Here is a 20,664-nt window from a genome sequence, read left to right as displayed (position 1 = left end):
ACTTTTTACTTTGGGAAAAAAAAAAAAAAAAAGAACTTTTTTTACCAAAATTTTTGGAAAAAAAGGGAAAAAAATCACCCAAAAAAATTTAAAAGTTCTTAATGAAATCATTAAAAAAGAGGGCCATGAGGGCCCCGAGGTCGGGGTTTACCTGTAATTTCCACCCCCCCCCCCCCCCGGGGGAATTTTTTCCCCAAAGGGGTTTTTAATTTTTTTATTTAACCCAAAATTGGTAGACACCCATAAAAAAGATTTTTTTTGCTAAAAAATCTAAGTTCTAGTCATTGGGGGTTTTTTAAAAAAAGATTTTTTTTAAAATTTTTTCTATACACATTAAATTAAAAACAATGACACCCCCGGGGCAGGGCCCCGTTTTGAACCCCCCGGGGCTTTTATTTGAACAAATTTGTTTGATATTTTCTTAAAAATGTTTCAAAGCTTAATATCTAAAACTTAGCTATTTGGGGTTTTTTTAAAGAAGATTTTTAAGTTTTTTTCTATACAAAATAAAAAACAAAAATCAATGGGCCCCCCGGGCGGGGCCCGTTTTACCCAGGGCATTTATTTGAAAAAATACTTGGTAGGGCATCCATTTGAACAAAGTTTTATTCCCAAATTTTCTTAGCCTTTAGCTCTTTTTAGTTTTTTAAAAAAAAGATTTTTTAAGTTTTTACTAATGCATATAGGGAAAAAAAAAATGCCCCCCCGGGGGGGCCAATTTTGACCCCCGGGTTTTATTTTAACAAAATTTGGGGAGAACTCATTAAACATTTTTTATGCTAAATATTTTAGCTCTAGCTTTTTTGGGTTTTTTTTAAAAGAAGTTTTTTTAATTTTTTTACAAATATGCATATGGGGAAAATCTATGACCCCCTTTGGGCGGAGTCAATTTTGACCCAAGGGCTTTTTTTTTAAAAACTTGGAAAAGACATTCACAAGAAACATTTCATCCCAAAAATATGAAAAGTTTCAGTTTCTTATGGTTTTTTAATAAAAGTTTTTTTTAATTTTTTACTATATGCATATGGGGAAAATCAATGACCCCCCGGGGGGGGGCCCAAATTTTTGGGACCCAAGGGTTTTTAAATTTGAAAAAAATTTGGTAGACCCCCCACTAAAAAAGAGGGTTTAGTTTAATATCTTACTTAGCTCTTTGGGTTCTTTAAAAGAAGTTTTTTTTTAAGTTTTACATATGCATTTTAGGGAAAATAAATTTAAACCCTGGGGGGGGGCCAATTTTGCCCCGGGGCTTTTATTTGAAAAAATTTGGTAGACTTTCCTATAAGATTTTTTCATGCAAATATCTAAGCCTAGCTTTTACGGTTTTTTAAAAAGAAGTTTTTTTTAATTTTTTTACTATATGAAAATAGGGAAAATCAATGACCCCCCGGGGGGGGGCCCCTTTTTGACCCCAGGGTTTTTTATTTGAACAAACTTGGTAGACACTCACTAGAAGATGTTTAAATGAAAATTTATCTAAGCTCTAGCTCTTTAGGTTTTTTAAAAAAAGATATTTAAAGATTTTCTTTGGGTTTTGCCATGGAAAACCAGAGTTCTGCAGGGAAATTTAAATTCTTTGAACAATTTTAAAAGGGTTTAAACCCCCAAAGGGAACATTCCTGTGAAGTTTAAAAATTAAAAATTGGTTTCAGGGGTTTTATGAAAGATTTTTCTTTTAAAGGCAAAATTTTGGGGGAACGGCTTTGACGGCCCGGAGGGAAGGGAACGGACGCCGACGAAAAGCGATCAAAAAAGCTCACCCTTTTCCATTTTGGGGAAGGGTGACAAAAAAAGGGAAACAGTTTATTTCTCTTCTTGAAAATTTAAAATTTTAAAATAATTGGTTTAAAATTTTCCTTGATTTTTCAACAATTTAAAAAAGCCCCTCTTTTTTTCGGGGGAAAAACCAATGAGGAAAGTAGGAAAGTTAAAACAACACCTTCTTTTAAAAAAGATTTTCACATGTAAATTTCATTAATAAAAATATTACATAAAAACAAGGAGGTTCTGAGGGGTTTTTATGTTTTAATATTCAAAAACCCCTTAAGTTGCTTAAGATCTCATTAAAAAACCTCCTTATCAATTTTTTTTTCCCCGAAAAACTTGGGTTAAATTTTTTTAGAACACATTTTATATTAGTTTTATTTTAGAATCTTTTTATCCAAGGTTTGTTTTGTTTAAAATAAATTTTGTAGATTTTTTTAAACATTGTTTCAAAAAAATACATTTCATAATTATACAGCATGCCGTCTAAAAACTTTTATTTGCGGTCCTTTTTTTTTGTTTTTGACCTGTCGTATTTTAAAAAAATTTTTTAAGACTGACATCAAAAAATTCCCCCTTAAAATAAACAACACCCCGTTTTTTCATGGGGAAATATTCCCTTTAGGTTTAAAAGCCGGTGGGAAAGTTTGCCCGCCCCCAAGAAAAAATAAAAATTCACGCTTGGAGTCACTATATTTTTTTTTTGAAACCCTGAGTTATTTTTAAATAAAAAAATAGGAAGAAGGAACAATTTATGTAAGGGTATAAATTACATTTGTATTTAATCATATAAAATTGTACTTACATGAAAATTTAAGTGCCTACATGAGGCTTTAAAAGAAAGTAAATCATGATATCAGTATTAAATATGATGATGCAGTTCATGTTTTATTTAATGTATATATGATATCCATGGAAACCTGCGACACAGTGGCCTTGACTTAATATATGCCAAACAGACTGGGTAAGTCAGGATTTTTCTGAATCTTTATGAGTCGTACATGTAAAATGTTAAAAAAAAAGCCTTGCAGACTTGAGACAATTCAACTGGCTCTGCATTAAATAAACTTAAAGACTAAATTTAAGGTATTTAAAGATGAACTTTTTAATTTTAATGAAATTTTGTTGCATTATTGGTTTGAGACAGAAATTCAAACAATTATTTAATCTGTATAATTGGCATTGCTGCATTTTGGAAATTGAGGAGCTTTTTAAATTGTAAAGGTCCCATTATATGGCCTAGTGAAAAAAGGCCGTGATCATATTATATTCCAAATTTCTAGGACAAACATGTACCTTGCCCAAATACAACCAAATGTAGGCAGATTAAAGACCATAAGGAAAAACCACATGTCACAGGGTTAAAATCATTTGCTTTTAAGATTAAAAACTTCTTTATCTATCAACACTTAGCAGAATGTCAGTGATAAAGATTATTAAAGCAATAAGTTTTTAAAAATTATAGTAAAAAACATGCTATTACTTAATCTGATTACAAGTTTGTTATCTCCATTTTCAAAAAGACATAGGAGCGTATCATTATTTTACAAAGCTTTTTTCTTACACCACTCCTAAGGAGTAACGGCAAGTTTTTATTATTCAAAACTGAATTGGAAGGAAAAGCATTTAAGCGTTTATTTTATCAACAACGCCTAGAGTGATTTTCTATTGACACTGTTAAGTTGTAAGTCAAAGCTGTTCAGTTTTTGTTTGACAAAAAAATTTGAAAGAGAAGTTACTGTTTGACATGTCTTTACTATTTTTTGTTCTTACACAACCAAAAAGATTACATCAATTATAATATTATTACTCATATTACTATCATGAAAACCACTATCCAATCTAATTTTTTCAAAGCATTGCTCATTATTCATTGTCCAATTTACTTATTAAATATCAATTTAAACCTTTAACTATAATAACTTGTGGAAATGAGTGTTTTAGCATTTGCTTTACAGTTAGAGCAGGCAACCACCCTTAATTTTTGAGCCAGGGCTATTCAAAATTCAAAATCAGGGTAAATCACACTGCCATAGCTTTCGCAGAAGCGTTGGGGTCTACCGCAGCGTACGGTGGACTATTCGTCGCCAGAAGCGGTGATAAAATATGGCCGTTTTGTTTTCGGTTAAGTATTATGGCTGAATTTTGTTTTTATGTTTTAATGTTTTACTGGAAACCTCAGGAGACTGGAGCCCACATATTGTACTCTTTCAACCTATTACACGGGCACGGTGCAATTTCATTGCCGTTTATGCAAACACTTCTTGTACAGTTTGATGAGGGGACGCCACTTTTGCCTAATTTTGGTTAAAACACATTACAAATGTGTGCCAAAACGACCCCATAATTACACCGGCATCAGCATCGAAATCAATGATACTTTCACAAATTTAACCATAATTTGAAAATTGGAAATTTAGTATTGCCTGTTTATAAAATAAATGACAAAAAATGTTTTCGTCGCAGACGGCGGTTGGATTCGATTGCAACGCAGTGCGGTGGGCCCGATACCCATTTTTGGTAATATTTTTAAGAAATTTAACTTGACGTTAAGGCATTTTTCAATTGAATACAGCCCTTTCTTACTTTGACATGCTGAGAGAAAACGTGATTTATTGATTTTAAAAACGATATTAATTACTTTTATATACGCTCGTACAAATATATGTCCGAGGCTCCGCTTTCATTTTCCTTCCATTGAAAATTACTTCAGCCATAATTATCATGGAAAATCCACGTTCCAACCTTCGGACTTAAAAAAAGGACCGTAACGTTCATTTTTTGTCATACAGACATACATGTATAAGAGATACTCGTGAAGATAAACATGAACATGCTTCTTAAATTACGAAAATTGATGTCACTATGTTTATATACCATATAAGTGGAACACCCAATATAAATAAATATGTTATGTTTACAGCGTAAGATTTATTTCAGGAAAAGTTTTTTTCTATTTACTTTTTAGTAAAGGCCTTACGCGTTTAATAGCTTTAGTTTATATTCTTTTTTTCTTAAATTGTTGACATTTTTATAAAAAAAATGGGTTTCAAATATGGTACATGTTTAAAAAAATTTTTTAAAAGTATGAAATTGATAATTAAAAAAAAAGGTAATAGAAGTATTTTATGGAATTAAGTCTTTCTCTAATAATGTAAAGAAGTAATAAGAAACGGGAGAAAAAAGATTTTTCAGACTTACATTTAAAGTCATATGACCTTGAAATAAACCACAATTAAGGAAAAAATTGAAAATTCACGTACAGGAAATGAGATCGGTTGAACCCTAAAGTTTTTCCCGCTCTAAATGGTTTTATGTTATCATTTATTCTGATTCATGCTTAATTTAAAGGAATCATAATTTTATCGAACCTCGCTTAATTTGCGTGTATGTGTTTATAATACTGCCACGTTTGTTGGATTAATCGTGGACGTCTATAATACATACAATGTACTTTTTAAATACATGGCTGCCGTCCAATTTATGAAATTATTTCATTTTTAGAACAAAAAATGCTTGATGTATTATGAGTTCGCTTATAATAAATCCAACAGGTTATATGGTTGTACATAAACGGTTGTTCGCAATATTAATAGCTATCGAAGTTCTTTATTATACTTGTACATGTGTGTAAAAATCAGAAAATAAAGTTACAAATATCCTGTACGAAAAAGTCTGGGCAGAATACAGACAGAATCGGTACAGACTTTATTTAGAAAAGTCTGTACAGAGTCTGTACAGAAAAAAATCTGGTTAAATGAAACAAAGTTGAACCAGAATTCTATAAATAGATTTTAGCAATAAGGATAAAGAGCAAAATCTGTACAGATTTTTTACTGAAATATTAAATTAGCCGAATATTTTCTGGCAGAAAAAAAATCTGGGCAGAAAAAAAAAATCTGGGGCAGAAAAAAAATCTGGGCAGAAAAAATCTGGGCTTCTTCATAATTCTGTACAGAATAGCCCTGTCCATAGAAAATATTTGAAGGGGAATTCTTGCACAGAAAAAATCTGGTTACAGAAAATATTCTGTACAGATTTTTCTTTTCCTTTTTTGGCAAAAACAAAATCAATTTTCCTTTTGAACATTTTATTATTATTAATTTCATATGAACAATTTTTATTCATTTTCTTTCCTGGAGTAGTCTAATCCAACGAGTAAATGGCCTTTTTGACTAGGGCGCTTGTTCATTCAGGACTAAATGGCTTGTCTCTGTCTTTTGCACCCACACATCCTGACATAAACTGAAGAGTGAAAAAAGGAATTTGAATTATGTGCGTTCTAATTAATTATTAAATGATATGCAAAAATGCGAAATATTCTCAATGGTGTATTATAAACAGTTACAATTTGTATCCCTGTATACCTAAAGTTTATTTGCACCCAGTAACATCAAAGTCACTGCACTAGCCAAAATGTTAACATATATCATCCCTGACAAAGCTTGTAAACATGTTAAGTTTGCAACATAACTTAAAATAGTAACCAATTGCAGGGTTGAATTGATTAATATAAAAACTAAATGAATTGAATTTATAGAATAGCAAAACAAAAAGCCAAAGAGAGACTATTTATTCTAAAAGAGAAAGATATTTGAATTTAAATAAATAGATCTTGACCTATCAACTGATCAAAAAGCAATTTATGAACTAATAATTTCATGCCCAGCTTTGACCTTCATTGCATTTATACTCATGCCCATAGTGGTCTCAAATCAGAGTAAAATTAACTAATATAGATAATCCATAGACTATCAAAAGAATGTATAAAATAAATTTCTATCTATAGTGGAAGGATACCCAAAAATTCAAAGAAAATCATTGCAAAATCTTACCTATAATTCATCATAATTCCTCTTGGCCCCTTTAATCTGAGAATTTTCAAGTCTGACCTACATGATTGCTCTGCACAACAAACTAACTTGTTAACTTATCATTAGAAAAATAAAACTAAGCAAAACATAATCTGCCAATATGAAGGCCACTTGTGTTAAAAAAATAAACCTCACGTGTCAAGCCTGAGAGATTTGAATGACCAACAGGGGTTACATGGGGGTTTACACCTGATATTACAGAATATCTACTTACTCTGAGAATTAACTCAAGAGTGAAAATTTCTTGGCTAGAAAGGTTAAATTCTGTCTCCAGATTATCTAAGTGTTAAAATTCTGTGTGATCAATGTAAATTCTGCCTCAATTTTTTTCTAAGTTTTGAAATTCTGTTCTTGTAAAAATAACTTAAGAGCAAAATATCTGGTGAAAATTTTCTGTTACAGAAATTTTTTTGATTCTGTTTAATTTCTGCCACAGAAAATATCACCTATTTCCTAGGCCGATTTGGTGTTTTCCAATTCATGTTGTCGGTGTCAACTCGTGTACAGCAAAATGAAAATCGGCCTCTGTAACAACCAGAGTTGGTTACAGGAGTCTGTACAGAATTGGCTCAGAATTTTCGTACAGGAAACCAAAAAGCTCTATAATTAAATAAACGTTCTCGATTTTCCAACGCAAAAATTACGTTACAAACATTGCAGTATTTTTATTAAAGTTTATATATTTATATTAACACGACTGCTGTTTATTTAATAAGAAATTGTATGTTTATGTATTATATTATTCAAACAACCGTTTATATACGGCCATATTGTATAGCCTTTCAAAATTCTTTATAACTAATATGATACCCTCGAGAAAATTGCCATGAATATGTGTTAACTTTATGTATTTAAACTTCATATGCCGCAATGCAAAAACTATATGCTATATATATATATTATATATATATATATATATATATATATATACCTGCCATGCCGCTTTTAATAAGTATAAGAAATCGGCATTGGTTTATAAGGTTTTATAACACGTGATCACGTGTAACATTTAAATGTCTGACACATCTGATATTTTGGCTGGATTCATCACATTTGTGGACTTCCCTGCACATCGCCTAAATTTCCTTTCGGTGGTGCATCAAGGTCAATTATTGTGACTCTTAGTTTTCACCGTTTCCTCTACGGTCCAGGTTGTTCAAATGCATGATCCCCTAATATGAACTTGGAAATACAGAATATTGATAAAGGGCACTATATATGTTCTTACTTTCCTGCGCTTTTTTCAACAGACCATGGTGCATTCACACTCAAAAATATTCTTGATACTTAGTAATAACCCGCAATAAATAGTTGTTGAACGTGATTATTCTATGATAATTATGGCTGAAATGTAATTTTCAATGGAAGGAAAATGGAAAGCGGGCCTCGGACATATTTTGTACAAGAGTATATTAATAATTAATATCGTTTTAAACATCAAATAAACACGTTTCTCAGATGTCAAAGTAAGAAAAAGGGCTGTACTTCAATTGAAAAATGCCTTACGTCAAGTTAAATTCTTAAAATATACAAAAATGGTATCGGGCCCGCCGCACTGCGTTTGCAATCGAATCCACCGCCGTCTGCGAACGAAAACATTTTTGTCATTTATTTTATAAACAGGCAATACTAATTCCCAATTTTCCAAATTATGGTTAATTTGTGAAAGTGTCATTGATTCGATTGATCCGATGTATTTATGGGTCGTTTTTGCACACATTTGTATGTGTTTTAACCAATAATTATGGCAAAAGTTTGCGCGTCCCCCTCATCAAACTGTACAGAAGTGTTTGCATAAACGGCAATGAATTGCCCGTGCCCGTTTTGTAATAGTTGGAAAGAGAATATGTGGGCTCCAGTCTCACTTGAGTGTTTCCAGTTTAATGACATTAAAAGCAATTAAAACAAAATTCAGTCATATACTTACCGAAAACAACAAACGGCCATATTTTATCCACCGCTTCTGCGACGAATACTCCACCGTCGCTGCGGTAGACCCACCGCTTCTGCGAAAGCTATGGCCAGTGTGTAAATCTATTGGTAACATTATCTTTGGTTAAAAAGTAAATATAACGCTCAATTATTTTCAGTGTCTGCATGTGCATTTTTATCAACATATATCTAAAAATCAGCTTCTTTGTTATTTAAGACAAATATAGATAAATATGTAATTACTCAGAAAATTTCATGCTACATGTATATAACCAAGGTGACAATAAAAACAAAACATAAGAAAAACTTAATTAAATTATTTGGTCTATGTTGTAAGCCCGAGACTATTCAGCCTACAATATTGCAATGACTTTGATGATGAAAAAACATGAGAAAACAATAATAAGAAATTGATTTTGACTAAGACTTAAGTAGAGAAATATTAAATCAATTAAATATGAATGGGAATATCTTTAAAGAAACCAATGTTTTCACAACAATTAGTATACATGTATAGACCTAGACTTAGCGTATTTAGTACTATGCCAAACAAAATTGTATCAAATAGTGACAAAAAGGGAAAAATTAGGTAAAATGCATATATTTTCTATTCAAAAGTCATAGTCCATTTTATACAGTACACCTTTAAAAAAGTTTGTCACAGTGACATCTCTGCACTAATTGCTACTTTGACCAGGCTCTGAACTGTTCACTAAGGGAGATAGTGTGTAAGCATGATAGCTCAGTCAGAGGAGCGGCTGTAAATCTGAGGGTCCCAGGATCGAGTCCCTGTCAGGCTGCACATTTTTCTTACTCTGTGACATTTGGCCCATAAAGGGGGGCCGTGATAGTATAGACACGCCCGTTTAACTCACAACGAGTGAAAAATGTCCATCGGTAAAAATGTTGTGAGCAACTTCCGTTCCTCGTTGTGAGCATCCATCTTTGACGTGTGACACGATAAACAAGGTGAGTTTTTCATAATTTTTGAAGATTACAGACATTTATGTAAAAATATCGAAATGCAGTTAGCTAGCGATGTGTTTTCCGAGTATGCACATTGTAAAGATATTGCCTGTTGGTGGACAATTTGATGGAAATACCGTGCGACGCAGTCACTCGGAGTAGCTGGAAACTGGAGACAACTTCTCTTTGACCTAATTTAACATTGAAAACGTCGATTTCTGGTTGACGTTTTGTGCATTCTAACCAAAACAGATGCCCACAAGTCTTCAGCGTAAATTATTATTCTGAAAGTCTTCATAGAAACCAAGATATACCCTTTTTTGCTTTAATCCTCGTTGTGAGCACCATAACCTCGTTGTGAGCAAGACAAGCGCAGTGCGTGTATGGTTTTAATATGTAATTTAGATGGTGAAAATATAATTTCCAATCTACCACAGCAATTAAAACGTTTTGGCACAGCAGCATTTCTTTGCAAGACGTTGTGCATACCCCAAAAGGAGGCATATTAGTTTTTGAAATGTCAGTCTTGTCAGTCCGTCAATCTGTTCCGAAAAACTTTAACATTGGCCACAACTTCCTTATTAGTAAACGAATTTGATTCATATTTGACACAAACATCCCATTAGCACCTTCCTACGGGACCTGTATTTTTTTACCTTGACCCCTGAATGGCCTTTACCTTGAAGGTCAAATTGTCCAAAAACATTTAAGATTGGCCATAATGTCCTGGCATAATGTTTAGTCACAACACATCTTTGGACAAGGCCTTTCAACTATCCTATATTCTTTTGACCTTGACCCCTGAATGACCTTCACCTTGAAGGTCAAATTGTCCAAAAACTTAAAAATTGGTCATAACTTCCTTATTAGTATACGGATTCTACTCATATTTTGAAACATCACCCCTTTAGGCAAGACCTTCAAACTGATCTGTACTTTTTTTACACTGTACCGTGAATGACCTTCTAGAACATCCAAAAACTTTAACATTGGTCATAACTTCTTTATAAGTAAGTGGAATCAATTCATATTTGGATACAATGCCCCTTTGGACAAGACCTTCCAGCTGACCTATATTTATTTCACCTTGACCTTGAATTACCTTCACCTTGAAGATCTAATTGTCCAAAAACAAATAATCTATCTGGTCCATAAATCAAAGGACAAAGCACCACTTCAGGGGCATTGTCAACTTAACGTGATAGTTCTTGTTTTACATAACTTGGTCAGTCTTCGGCTCAGGATTAACACATGTATGTGTGTATCACACAAATTGTGAAATTGTTGAAATATTCATAAACACCCCATGATGTTCACTCGTGCCACACTAGAGTATACGAAATAAAATACCTGATTTACCTCAAATGATTAGTTCTTCTGTTAATCTGATGACTTGTGAATATGAAGAATAATTTTCAAAAAAAGAAAAAGAAGAACTATTGCAAAGAAAAACTATTGTACAAAAACGTTTTGATTGCTTTTGGTAGATTGAAAATTGTATTCTTGCCATTTGAATTACATATTAAAACCAGACAAGCACTGCGCTTTTCTTGCTCACAACGAGGTTATGGTGCTCACAACGAGGATTAAAGCAAAAAAGAGTATATCTTCGTTTTTACGAAGACTTTCAGATAATAATTTACGCTGAAGACTTGTGGGCATCTGTTTTAGGTTAGAATGCACAAAACGTCACCAGAATCGACGTTTTCAATGTTAAATTAGGTCCAAAGAGAAGTTGTCTCCAGTTTTCCAGCTACTTCGAGTGACTGCGTCGCACGGTATTTCCATCAAATTGTCCACCAACAGGCAATATCTTTACATGTGCATACTCGGAAAACACATCGCTAGCTAACTGCATTCCGATATTTTTACATAAATGTCTGTAATCTTCAAAAATTATGAAAAACTCACCTTGTTTATCGTGTCACTAGTCATAGATGGGTGCTCACAACGAGGAACGGAAGTTGCTCACAACATTTTTACCAATGGACATTTTTCACTCGTTGTGAGTTAAACGGGCGTGATAGAGCTCATATTCTAATTTCACACTGTTCTCTGTGCCCCATTAGAAATTTGAGGGCAACTTTCAATATACATGTAATGAGGGAGTATGTCGCAGTTCAAAACTGTTCACTATTTAGGGGAGCTAGTGTGTAAGCGGCCAGATAGAACAGTAGGTAGAGTAGCAGTAAGGTATTCCGAGGGTCCTGGGTTTGAGTTCCAGTCAGGCTGCATATTTTTCTCACCTTAAAACAGTTTAGAAATTGACAAGTTTCTAAGTAACTTTCCCATGTTAATTTCAACTGTCATTAAACTTGTCTATTCCCTAATTTTTATATCTAGTTTACCCTGATTTTTCTAGGACTTTTCTAATACAGTTCAGATTTGAGCAGCAAGTTATGAAATTACATCTTCATATTAATTTCAATCGTCGAACTACAATATGAACATCTAAAAATTTTATACTTTTATACATACAATATATGATACCTTTCCACTGCAGATCGTGACAAGTTTTGGCAATTTTTTCTAAGCTGTTCACAGTGACTTACCAGTGACTGTCCCGTGCTGCAATTTTTCATTAGCCGTTAAGTGTCTGCTCTAAGAAAGCGGGAAGTGCAAAAATCATACAACCTGTACACTGTTGACTGTATATGACAGATATCAAAAATTGTTTTCAGATGTCTTACAGGAAAAGTGACTGTTAAATTCTACTCATCTATCATGTTACACTAATTGTCTTCCATTTCATGCCTGCTTTTAATATCAACTGTGCAGCTAAAGTTTATTTGTTAAGTTGGAAAGAATGTGTAAGTGGTCAGAAAGCTAAGTCTGTAGAGTCGCAGTACAGTATTACGGATATCTAAAGTTCAAATCCTTTTAAAGTTGCACATTTTTTCTTACACTGTGACATTTGGCACCCAATGAGGAATTTATGAGGAATCACCCATCTTGACAATGTGAAAGTTCACTGCTAATATGTTTTCATTTTTGCATTAATTAATAAAGATGAAAAATCAGAAATCAAGCCAATAGTTTTGGGTCTGAACTATATAAATCATTTACAGTAGCATGAATTGGATGTTTATATGGTACGCCTTTATACACATCCAAAACAATCACATTGGTTAATGGAAAGTAACCATAAATTAATAGTTTAGTTACCATTAACCCTTTTACTGCATGACCATATCAAGAAGCCTCCTGTTACAATAGGAAACTATAAAAAATGCTCCAATTCTGATCAAACTTGGCACATATGTTGACTGGACCATAGCCTTTGTAACAGCATGCTCAATCTTAAATTTCCTCTTACCATGGCAATGGGGGGACATCTCAAAATTGCCAAAAATTATTATTTTGCGTTGATTTTTTTCTATCAAAACTGATTTCATTAATCAAAATGCTGCAAAATGGATTGAGATAGTGAGATAGAGTCAAAGGCTTTTCAGCGTTTGTTACACATTATGATAAGATTGAGCCTCTCACAAGTCCAAAATATTCTTGGCAATGAGGGGGCTTCTGACCCCCTTCAAGCCACTAAGGAGTAGGGGGCACATCCCCCTTCTGGCACACCCTTGATGTACCTATTTTATAGGAGGTGGTGCCAAAAATGTGTTCAATATTTTAAACAACATTTCTTAAAACGAGGAACAAGTGTTTGGGGCTAAAATAGGGCATTTTTTTCAATAACTGAGGCCTAAAAAAGGGGCGGGGCTGAAAAGCTGTCAAAACAGGTCTATTTGAGGTTAAAGGTAACTAAATTTATTAATTCTAGGGGTCTTTTACTTCTTAAATGCTCCACTAGTCTTGATCTACTAGACAAGCACATGAATTTTCAATCTCTGTATAGTATTGGCAATAATACTATTTTTACTACAGCTTCTACAAGATTTTATTAATAATATATTATATTTGAATAGACAGAAGTAAATTTGCTTGATGAATAAAATCATAATGGTCATTGATTCGAAATTAAAGGCCACCTGATCAACATGTACATGTATAAGCAGTCTGACCTAGGCTATCAGATGGTAGAATCCATTTTAAATTCCCTGAATCTACAGACTGGACATACATGTTTCCTCAATCAATATGTTGCCAAAACATTATCTTTTACAATAAATTATATTATCAAAATAATCAATAGATCTAAGCAAAAATAAAGATAAAAACATTTTGATAATGACATGTTCAGAAATCAAAACAATGTGTAAAAAGTAAAACAAGAAACTCAATCTCTAATACATGAGAACAAATAACATAAGTCAATCACTGATAAACCATTGGCTTTTCATAATATCAAACCATCATGGCAGAGTGCCAAAATTCAGAAACCATGCTTTCACTTTGAATACCTTTAAATCCTGGTGAACTTGGTCCTGGAGATCTTCTGTCAGGTGAATGCCTGCTGTCAGTGACTGGAGATCTTCGTTGCAATGTCAAGCTACATGGTGACGATGGGCTTCTCGATGGGCTACTTTTCAAAATAAAGGGCTTTACTGCCTTCATAGGTCCCTGTCTTTGTGGAGGGGACACATTTCGCCGCATTTTATGCGCCGAAGTAGGGCATTGCCCAGACATTTTCTGATATTTAATTCCAGAAACTTAAAGATTGAATGTTAATCCAACACTAGCTTAATTATCACCAAGTTAAACCTCGTATTTAACTGATTATTTTGATTAGATACCTGCTGACGCTCAATAACTTCTGCACAACTTTAGGCACTACACAAAAATTCTACATTTACATGTCATGTGACTAGATTTTAAGTTTTGATTGGAGCAAAAACAAGGTTAATGTCATGACCCGAAATTGACATTATTTCTAGCTTTTTCGAAATTTTAAAACAATTCGAATATGACCCGGAATATAAATATCATTTAAATATTTAAAGACGGATAACATGTGAAAACTGCATTTTCCATCTGCATTTTACTCGTAAAACTTCAAAATATCAGCTGGTTTACTATTAGAGTTACTCCCCTTTAGTTCATTCATAAACAAAACGCGCTAAATGTAAACATCCGGTACACGTGGTTTTACAATCACAACTGTCAAACTCGGATTTCAGTTTTTGAGCACTTCTGTATCATTTATTCAAACTAATTTTTTTGTCTAAATATGATAATGAGCTGTTAATTGGCTAGAATGCATTTATCGTTTACATTTTAGTACAATTTTTATATCAAACTTCTAATTATAGAATATTCATACAAATACACCTGTATTGTCAAACACTAATTATGTATCGTGTATGGCCTAGTTTTCTAAATGTACTGAAAATACCTCATCTAAGTAAGTTGCTACTTGTTGAAAATGTTTCTTCAATGCATTCCGATTTTTTTGTTCAATTTCTATTTCCTAAAATTTGCCCTGTTAAATTACAAAATGTTACGTATGATTTATGATTGTATTTAGTATAAAATCACAGTTATTCATTAGAATGTAAACTGCGCCAAAACAGGAAAAAAGTATACATAGGAATAATGTATACACACATAGTGTACCAGAGCAATGACAAGTGCAGAATCGAGTCGAACTTATTCGTGCATGTTATTGTGTATAAGAAAGTATAAGGCATTATTAAAAAGTTATTTATCAAATCGCACGTCTTTTAACGATTAATCAATATTGAAAAGGTAATATCTCTTGTCCCCTCTAACCCCCACCCCACCTCACTAAAAATAATAATAATAATGTGAAAATAAAAATTTCGTTATTGACACTAATATTTATGATTTTTATATGTTATCAAGGGGAGACAAAAGCTACATTGTAAAGTTTTAATCTACTAAGAGTTATACTGTGCTCCTCTTAGTTCACGGTAACAAGAAAGAAAATAACAAATGAAACTTATGGTACAAAAATTGTCATAAGCTGTAACATATAGGAATTTTCTGCTGTATGACACAAAAAATCAACAATATATTCAGGCAAAATCAGTTTTGATGGGCCAGATAACGGTCATTTTGAAAACTGTATGTCATCATTTAAATCGCGGTAAATGGTTTACACTTCAGTTTTTTTCATCTTTCAGCGAAAATTTCTACAGGTTATTTTGTTTAATTTTAAATATTAAAACTATTTTTACTTTGTAACTCAAAATCTATTTTTTCAACAAATAAGAACATTTAGAAAATGATGATTGTTTCAAACGTATGCACAAATTTAATGGACTATTGTTGCTTTTTGCAGACATTTGTAAAATGTTGTTCTGTTTTACGTAAAAATGTAGAGATTTAAAATATTTTGCATATACTCTTTGTTGTTTAGGTGTACGAATAAAATATGTCAATTCTGACCAATTCTAACACTGGTCATATGAAAATATGCCATTACCGTGAAATAAGTGATGACGCGAAATTAGTGATGTTGAGTATAATCTTAGCATATTAGATTCTAGTAAGGAAAATTTATGACGATAATTAAAATAAAACATTACAAAAAATCAAAACAATTTGTAAGTGCTTCTTTAATGATGTCCAAACGTAATTTATTTAGGATATATCGTATATATCTATCAATTTTGAGGATAATGCACGGTTCGATTTCAAATGCGTTGGAAAATATTCACGAAAGCCGATGATCAATTACAAAGCATTTACACGATAAACCGTGCATTTATTCATTATATACTATAATGCAAGAAAAAAATATTTCCATTCTTACATGCTAATAAAAGGATAACTTGATAAAAAAAAATGTTGAACTCCATTGACAATATCAAATTAGTAATTTTCCTGACGTCATTTGGTTTATTGACGTCATACATTCGTCGTGTAAAAAAATTGTACTTTAAAATATTGCCCTATCTGTGTGGTAGGATGAATAGTGTGAAGCGTGTTAAGTATTGTCCACTAGTGTTATTATTTGAATAGATCTACTTTCACTATGTGTTTTGACGGATAAATCAACGTTATGAAAGTCTTATCTGTTATGTTCAGATTTCTCTTTAAAGACTTAAAATTAAGTTCAATGATAGGGTTTTAGCATTAACAAATTAAGATCTAGTGTAAATCAGCTACACTCAAACTTACAAGTATGTACATCCGGTACTTTAGAAAGGCAAAAATGGTCGTTGTTGACAAATGAGCCGCGTCACGACAAAACCAACATAATGCGTTTGCGACCAGCATGGATCCAGACCAGCCTGCGCAGTCTGATCAGGATCCGTGCTGTTCGCTATCAGTTTCTCTACTTGTAATAGAGTTGGTAAGCGAACAGCATGGGTCCTGATCAGACTGCGCGGATGCGCAGGCTGGTCTGGATCCATGCTGGTCGCAAACGCACTATGTTGGTTTTGTCGTGACGCGGCTCAAATATATTTGCAGTCTCAATGACCAAACGCTTTGAACAGTGCCATGCTTTCTGCAGATGGTCTATATTCCGAGGTGTATTAAAGTATTTGTTGGACTATAGTATCTTGACAGATTGTGATAAATTAATTGTTTGACCTTGGTCAAGCTAAATTTGTTAAATGAACTTGCTCTTCTTATAATTCGAACCGTTCACTGTATGCGTAAAGGCTTTGACTCTATATAGCCCTTGCTAGGGCAGACGGGCCTGGCTCTGTCCATATATTTATCCTTGTTTCTGGAGTTTAGTAATTACAGAACAGAATTGTATTGACCAGTAGAGAAATTCTTATTGTAGCTTTGGTGTCTTCACATTCTTTTTTTTTCTTCATTTTCTCATTGTGCAGATAATTACATTCATTCTCGCCAATTCCCGGTATTTGTCTGAAAATTTAAGCATGCATATGGACAATAATGAGTAAGTTGTATTGCCAGTTCAATCAGATTATTTAGATAATTTTTGAGCCGCGTCATGACAAAACCAACGTAATGCGTTTGCGACCAGCATGGATCCAGAGCAGCCTGCGCATCCGCGCAGTCTGATCAGGATCCATGCTGTTTCGCTTACATACCCTATTACAAATAGAGAAACTGATAGTGAACAGCATGGATCCTGATCAGACTGCGCGGATGCGCAGGCTGCTCTGGATCCATGCTGGTCGCAAACCCGTTATGTTGGTTTTGTTGTGTCGCGGCTCATTTACTCTCGTCTTTCAAATATTATACCGGTAGTATTATAGTATATTGATTGTAAAGAACTGATAAAGTTATAGGTGAATATAAGTTAATTAGAAATTGCTGTAATCTGTAATTCTTACATAATTAGGAGCTAAGGACTTTAGTTTCTTTCATGTGAGGAAGCTATCCAGCTAGCGCATATATTTATATGTCTTGAATGCAAAGAGAGACACTTGAGGACTTTCTCCACCAGTAAAATTGATACGTTTATTGATAAACACGTTAAGATAATTTATATATATGTAAATCATTGTCATAGTCTTTGTAAATCCAGTTTGACATGATCGTGCGTACTTCCGACTTATAAGTTTATGAACATATTGATAAGTTATCTATAATTGATTTATTTACATACACAGCGAGTGTTGAACATCGTTTATATTCATTTCGTTGGTATACGAGATATCTTTAAATGCAAGTCTCTCTCCTATTTTAATAAAGCGACTGTTCATCGTTTATAGTCCGATCTTTAATCATAAATGTATATGAATTTAACTATAAATAAACAGAAATAATTTCAACACTCAACTTTTCATATCATACAATTTGGAAGTTTCAGAATGTAAAAAAAACAAACCCAAATCAAGTCTTAACAGAATCAACCGATGTTTTCTGCCAACCTTGCCTAGAGGATGGAGATAGTTCGCCGGTCTTTTATGTGTCAGAGATAATAAAAGCAGTGTTAGAATTTAAACTTGATGACAAGCTATAAGCTAGACACACGTGTGACGGAATAGATTCAGCGGATGGTCTGGTAGTGCCTAAAGACACGTGTAAAACTTATGGTGCTGTTTAGTGTGAAAGCAGGAACAAACTGTGTCAGTTAAAAAGGAAAACGACCAATCTGCCCCTTCTGCTGGAAATATGAGTAAAGTCTTTAAGTTGAAATAATTGGATCAAGTTAAATACATTTGTAAATGTGATACACATACAGTATGTTGTGTTTTAAAAGACTAGTTCTAAAGCATAACTGAACCCTGGAAGGCACAAGTGGTGCTCAAACTCTTTATCTCCATTCTTAGTGTTGCTGAGAACTCGGTGACTAAATATGACCACAAAATAGAAGAAAACAAACAGTTAAGACTCATAGTACTTTTTATTACATTGAAGATGCAACATAAATAACTGTTTTATAAATAAAGAACAAATTAGTAAATAAACAAAATATCACTTAAGCTTTAATACTTCTCTAGACATGAACTCATAATAACATGGGTAAAAAGTACTGTAATCTTCTGTTCTCAATGCTTGATAGCCAAGAAAAGGGGACATAAAAAGCCTGACAGAATTACATAGCTTTACAAATACAAATGTATTTCAAGTTTGAAGTGAATATCTGTGATGGTTTGTTTTTTGTTTTTTAAGGAGGAAAATATTCCAGTAAAAAAATGAGATAATTAAGCAACAAAATGAATTTCAGGGGTTTTAGGAATGCAGTGAACAAGCTTAAAGACCAGATCAACATGGAAGGGTGGCAGTCCATGAATGCACCCTCCTCCCAACATAACCCAGCAACAAAGAACCACTCAAGTTTTAAGTGAATATCTAAGATAGCCTTTGAGAAATGAACCTTTACAAATAGCTTTCCAAGAAATTTTAAGTTTCAAAATGGGTATAACTGAGCACAAATAAATTTCATGGAAATTATTTAAAGAATACAAAAAGGACAAAATTTAGCCATTTAATAGCACAGTTAGATTCCATGGACATTTCTGCCCTGATTTGGTGTAATGGACTCGTCCATTTTTAAATTTGGAATTGCCTATTGTTAAAGTGACATCATGGTAAAAGGGGTTGAATTTTGGAACTTTAAACTTTAAACCAATTAAACTCAGTGCTGGTTAACATGCAAGACCAAAAATCTAAGGTTTACTGCCTGTGCGGGTTCAAACCCCATCAGTGGCAAGCTGTTTTTTTCTTAAGCCTTAACACTTTTTACTAGTACTTGTTCGTTCATGGGACAGTTTTGAGAGGGTATATATTAAAGCTCCATACACACAACCTTAAAATACTTGTCATAGAATCTTAATACTTGCTCAATAATAGTATTTCATACTGAAATCCCTGACATAAGAATGAACTCTACCAAAATCAAAGCAGGATATGTCCATTATACCATATTAAGGGCATGAAACATTTAAATCATATACAGCACAATATCAAGGCTAATATCTAAACAAAATTCAATATAATTTTAGAACTCTGGAGTTGGTCTTTTAATAAATATTACTTTCATACATACAAACATTTATTGCTTTTTGGTTTTTTATCCTTAGGCTTGCAGTATCATATAAACATATTTACTGAGTTCAGCTGGTGATGTTGCTTTTTATTCTACTATTTTATTTTTTTGCAGAACAAAAGTTACAAAATTTAGAGAGCCAAATAACATACAATTGTATACATTTACATTCATTGTATATGAGTAACAACAATATAACAAATATGGTTATTGGAGTCTCATTTAACACAGAACTTCATAACTTTACTTAAATACACACATATAAAAATGAGGTTTCCTGATTACCACCTGCAAATGTTGAATAGAACAATTTAATATCTTCAAGTTGATAATGATACACTGTTTTCCATGTAATACATATGTATATTATCAGGGTACAAAAAGGTGTGTTGAATGTCAAAAATATATCAATGAATTTAGTCCTATGACAAACAAAAATTCAGTAAATACAAGTTGTCAAATAACATTTTATTTCAAACCTTATAAATTATAACCAATAGAATTTCAGCATTTGAACCATGCAGTGTCCCAATAGAAATCATTGCTGGATCCTAATTTAGCCTCATTTTCATTTCCAAATATTCCATATCAAATGCATATTATACCCTATATAGCCTCATTTTCATTTTCAGAGTCTGAAATCTGTGTCAAATGCATATCATACCCTATAGATCTTTTTTTCATTTTCAGAGTCCAAAATATCTATATCAAATGCATATTGTACTCCATCTTGCCTCATTTTCATGGTAAAAAATTGATATCAATTCCCTATAGTACTTGAAGTAACAA

General features: G+C 32.8%; 1 protein-coding gene across 1 annotated transcript in view; it reads right to left on the bottom strand.

Annotated features, from left to right (window-relative positions):
- Positions 1-14,087, bottom strand: part of LOC132750677 (protein FAM117B-like) — a 29,838-nt gene extending 15,751 nt beyond the window's left edge. The window contains exon 1 of the mRNA XM_060740691.1: positions 13,845-14,087. Coding sequence (XP_060596674.1) covers positions 13,845-14,087 — 243 coding nt within the window. The remainder of the gene's footprint in view (positions 1-13,844) is intronic.
- Between the last annotated feature and the right edge of the window lie 6,577 nt (positions 14,088-20,664).

Source organism: Ruditapes philippinarum, unplaced genomic scaffold, assembly GCF_026571515.1.
Source record: "Ruditapes philippinarum isolate M1 unplaced genomic scaffold, ASM2657151v2 ctg2983_1_1_1_1, whole genome shotgun sequence".
In the NCBI taxonomy this organism is placed as follows: Eukaryota; Metazoa; Mollusca; class Bivalvia; order Venerida; family Veneridae; genus Ruditapes; species Ruditapes philippinarum.
The sequence above is the reverse complement of the archived record's forward strand: the minus strand, read 5'-3'. Positions and strand labels throughout refer to the sequence as shown.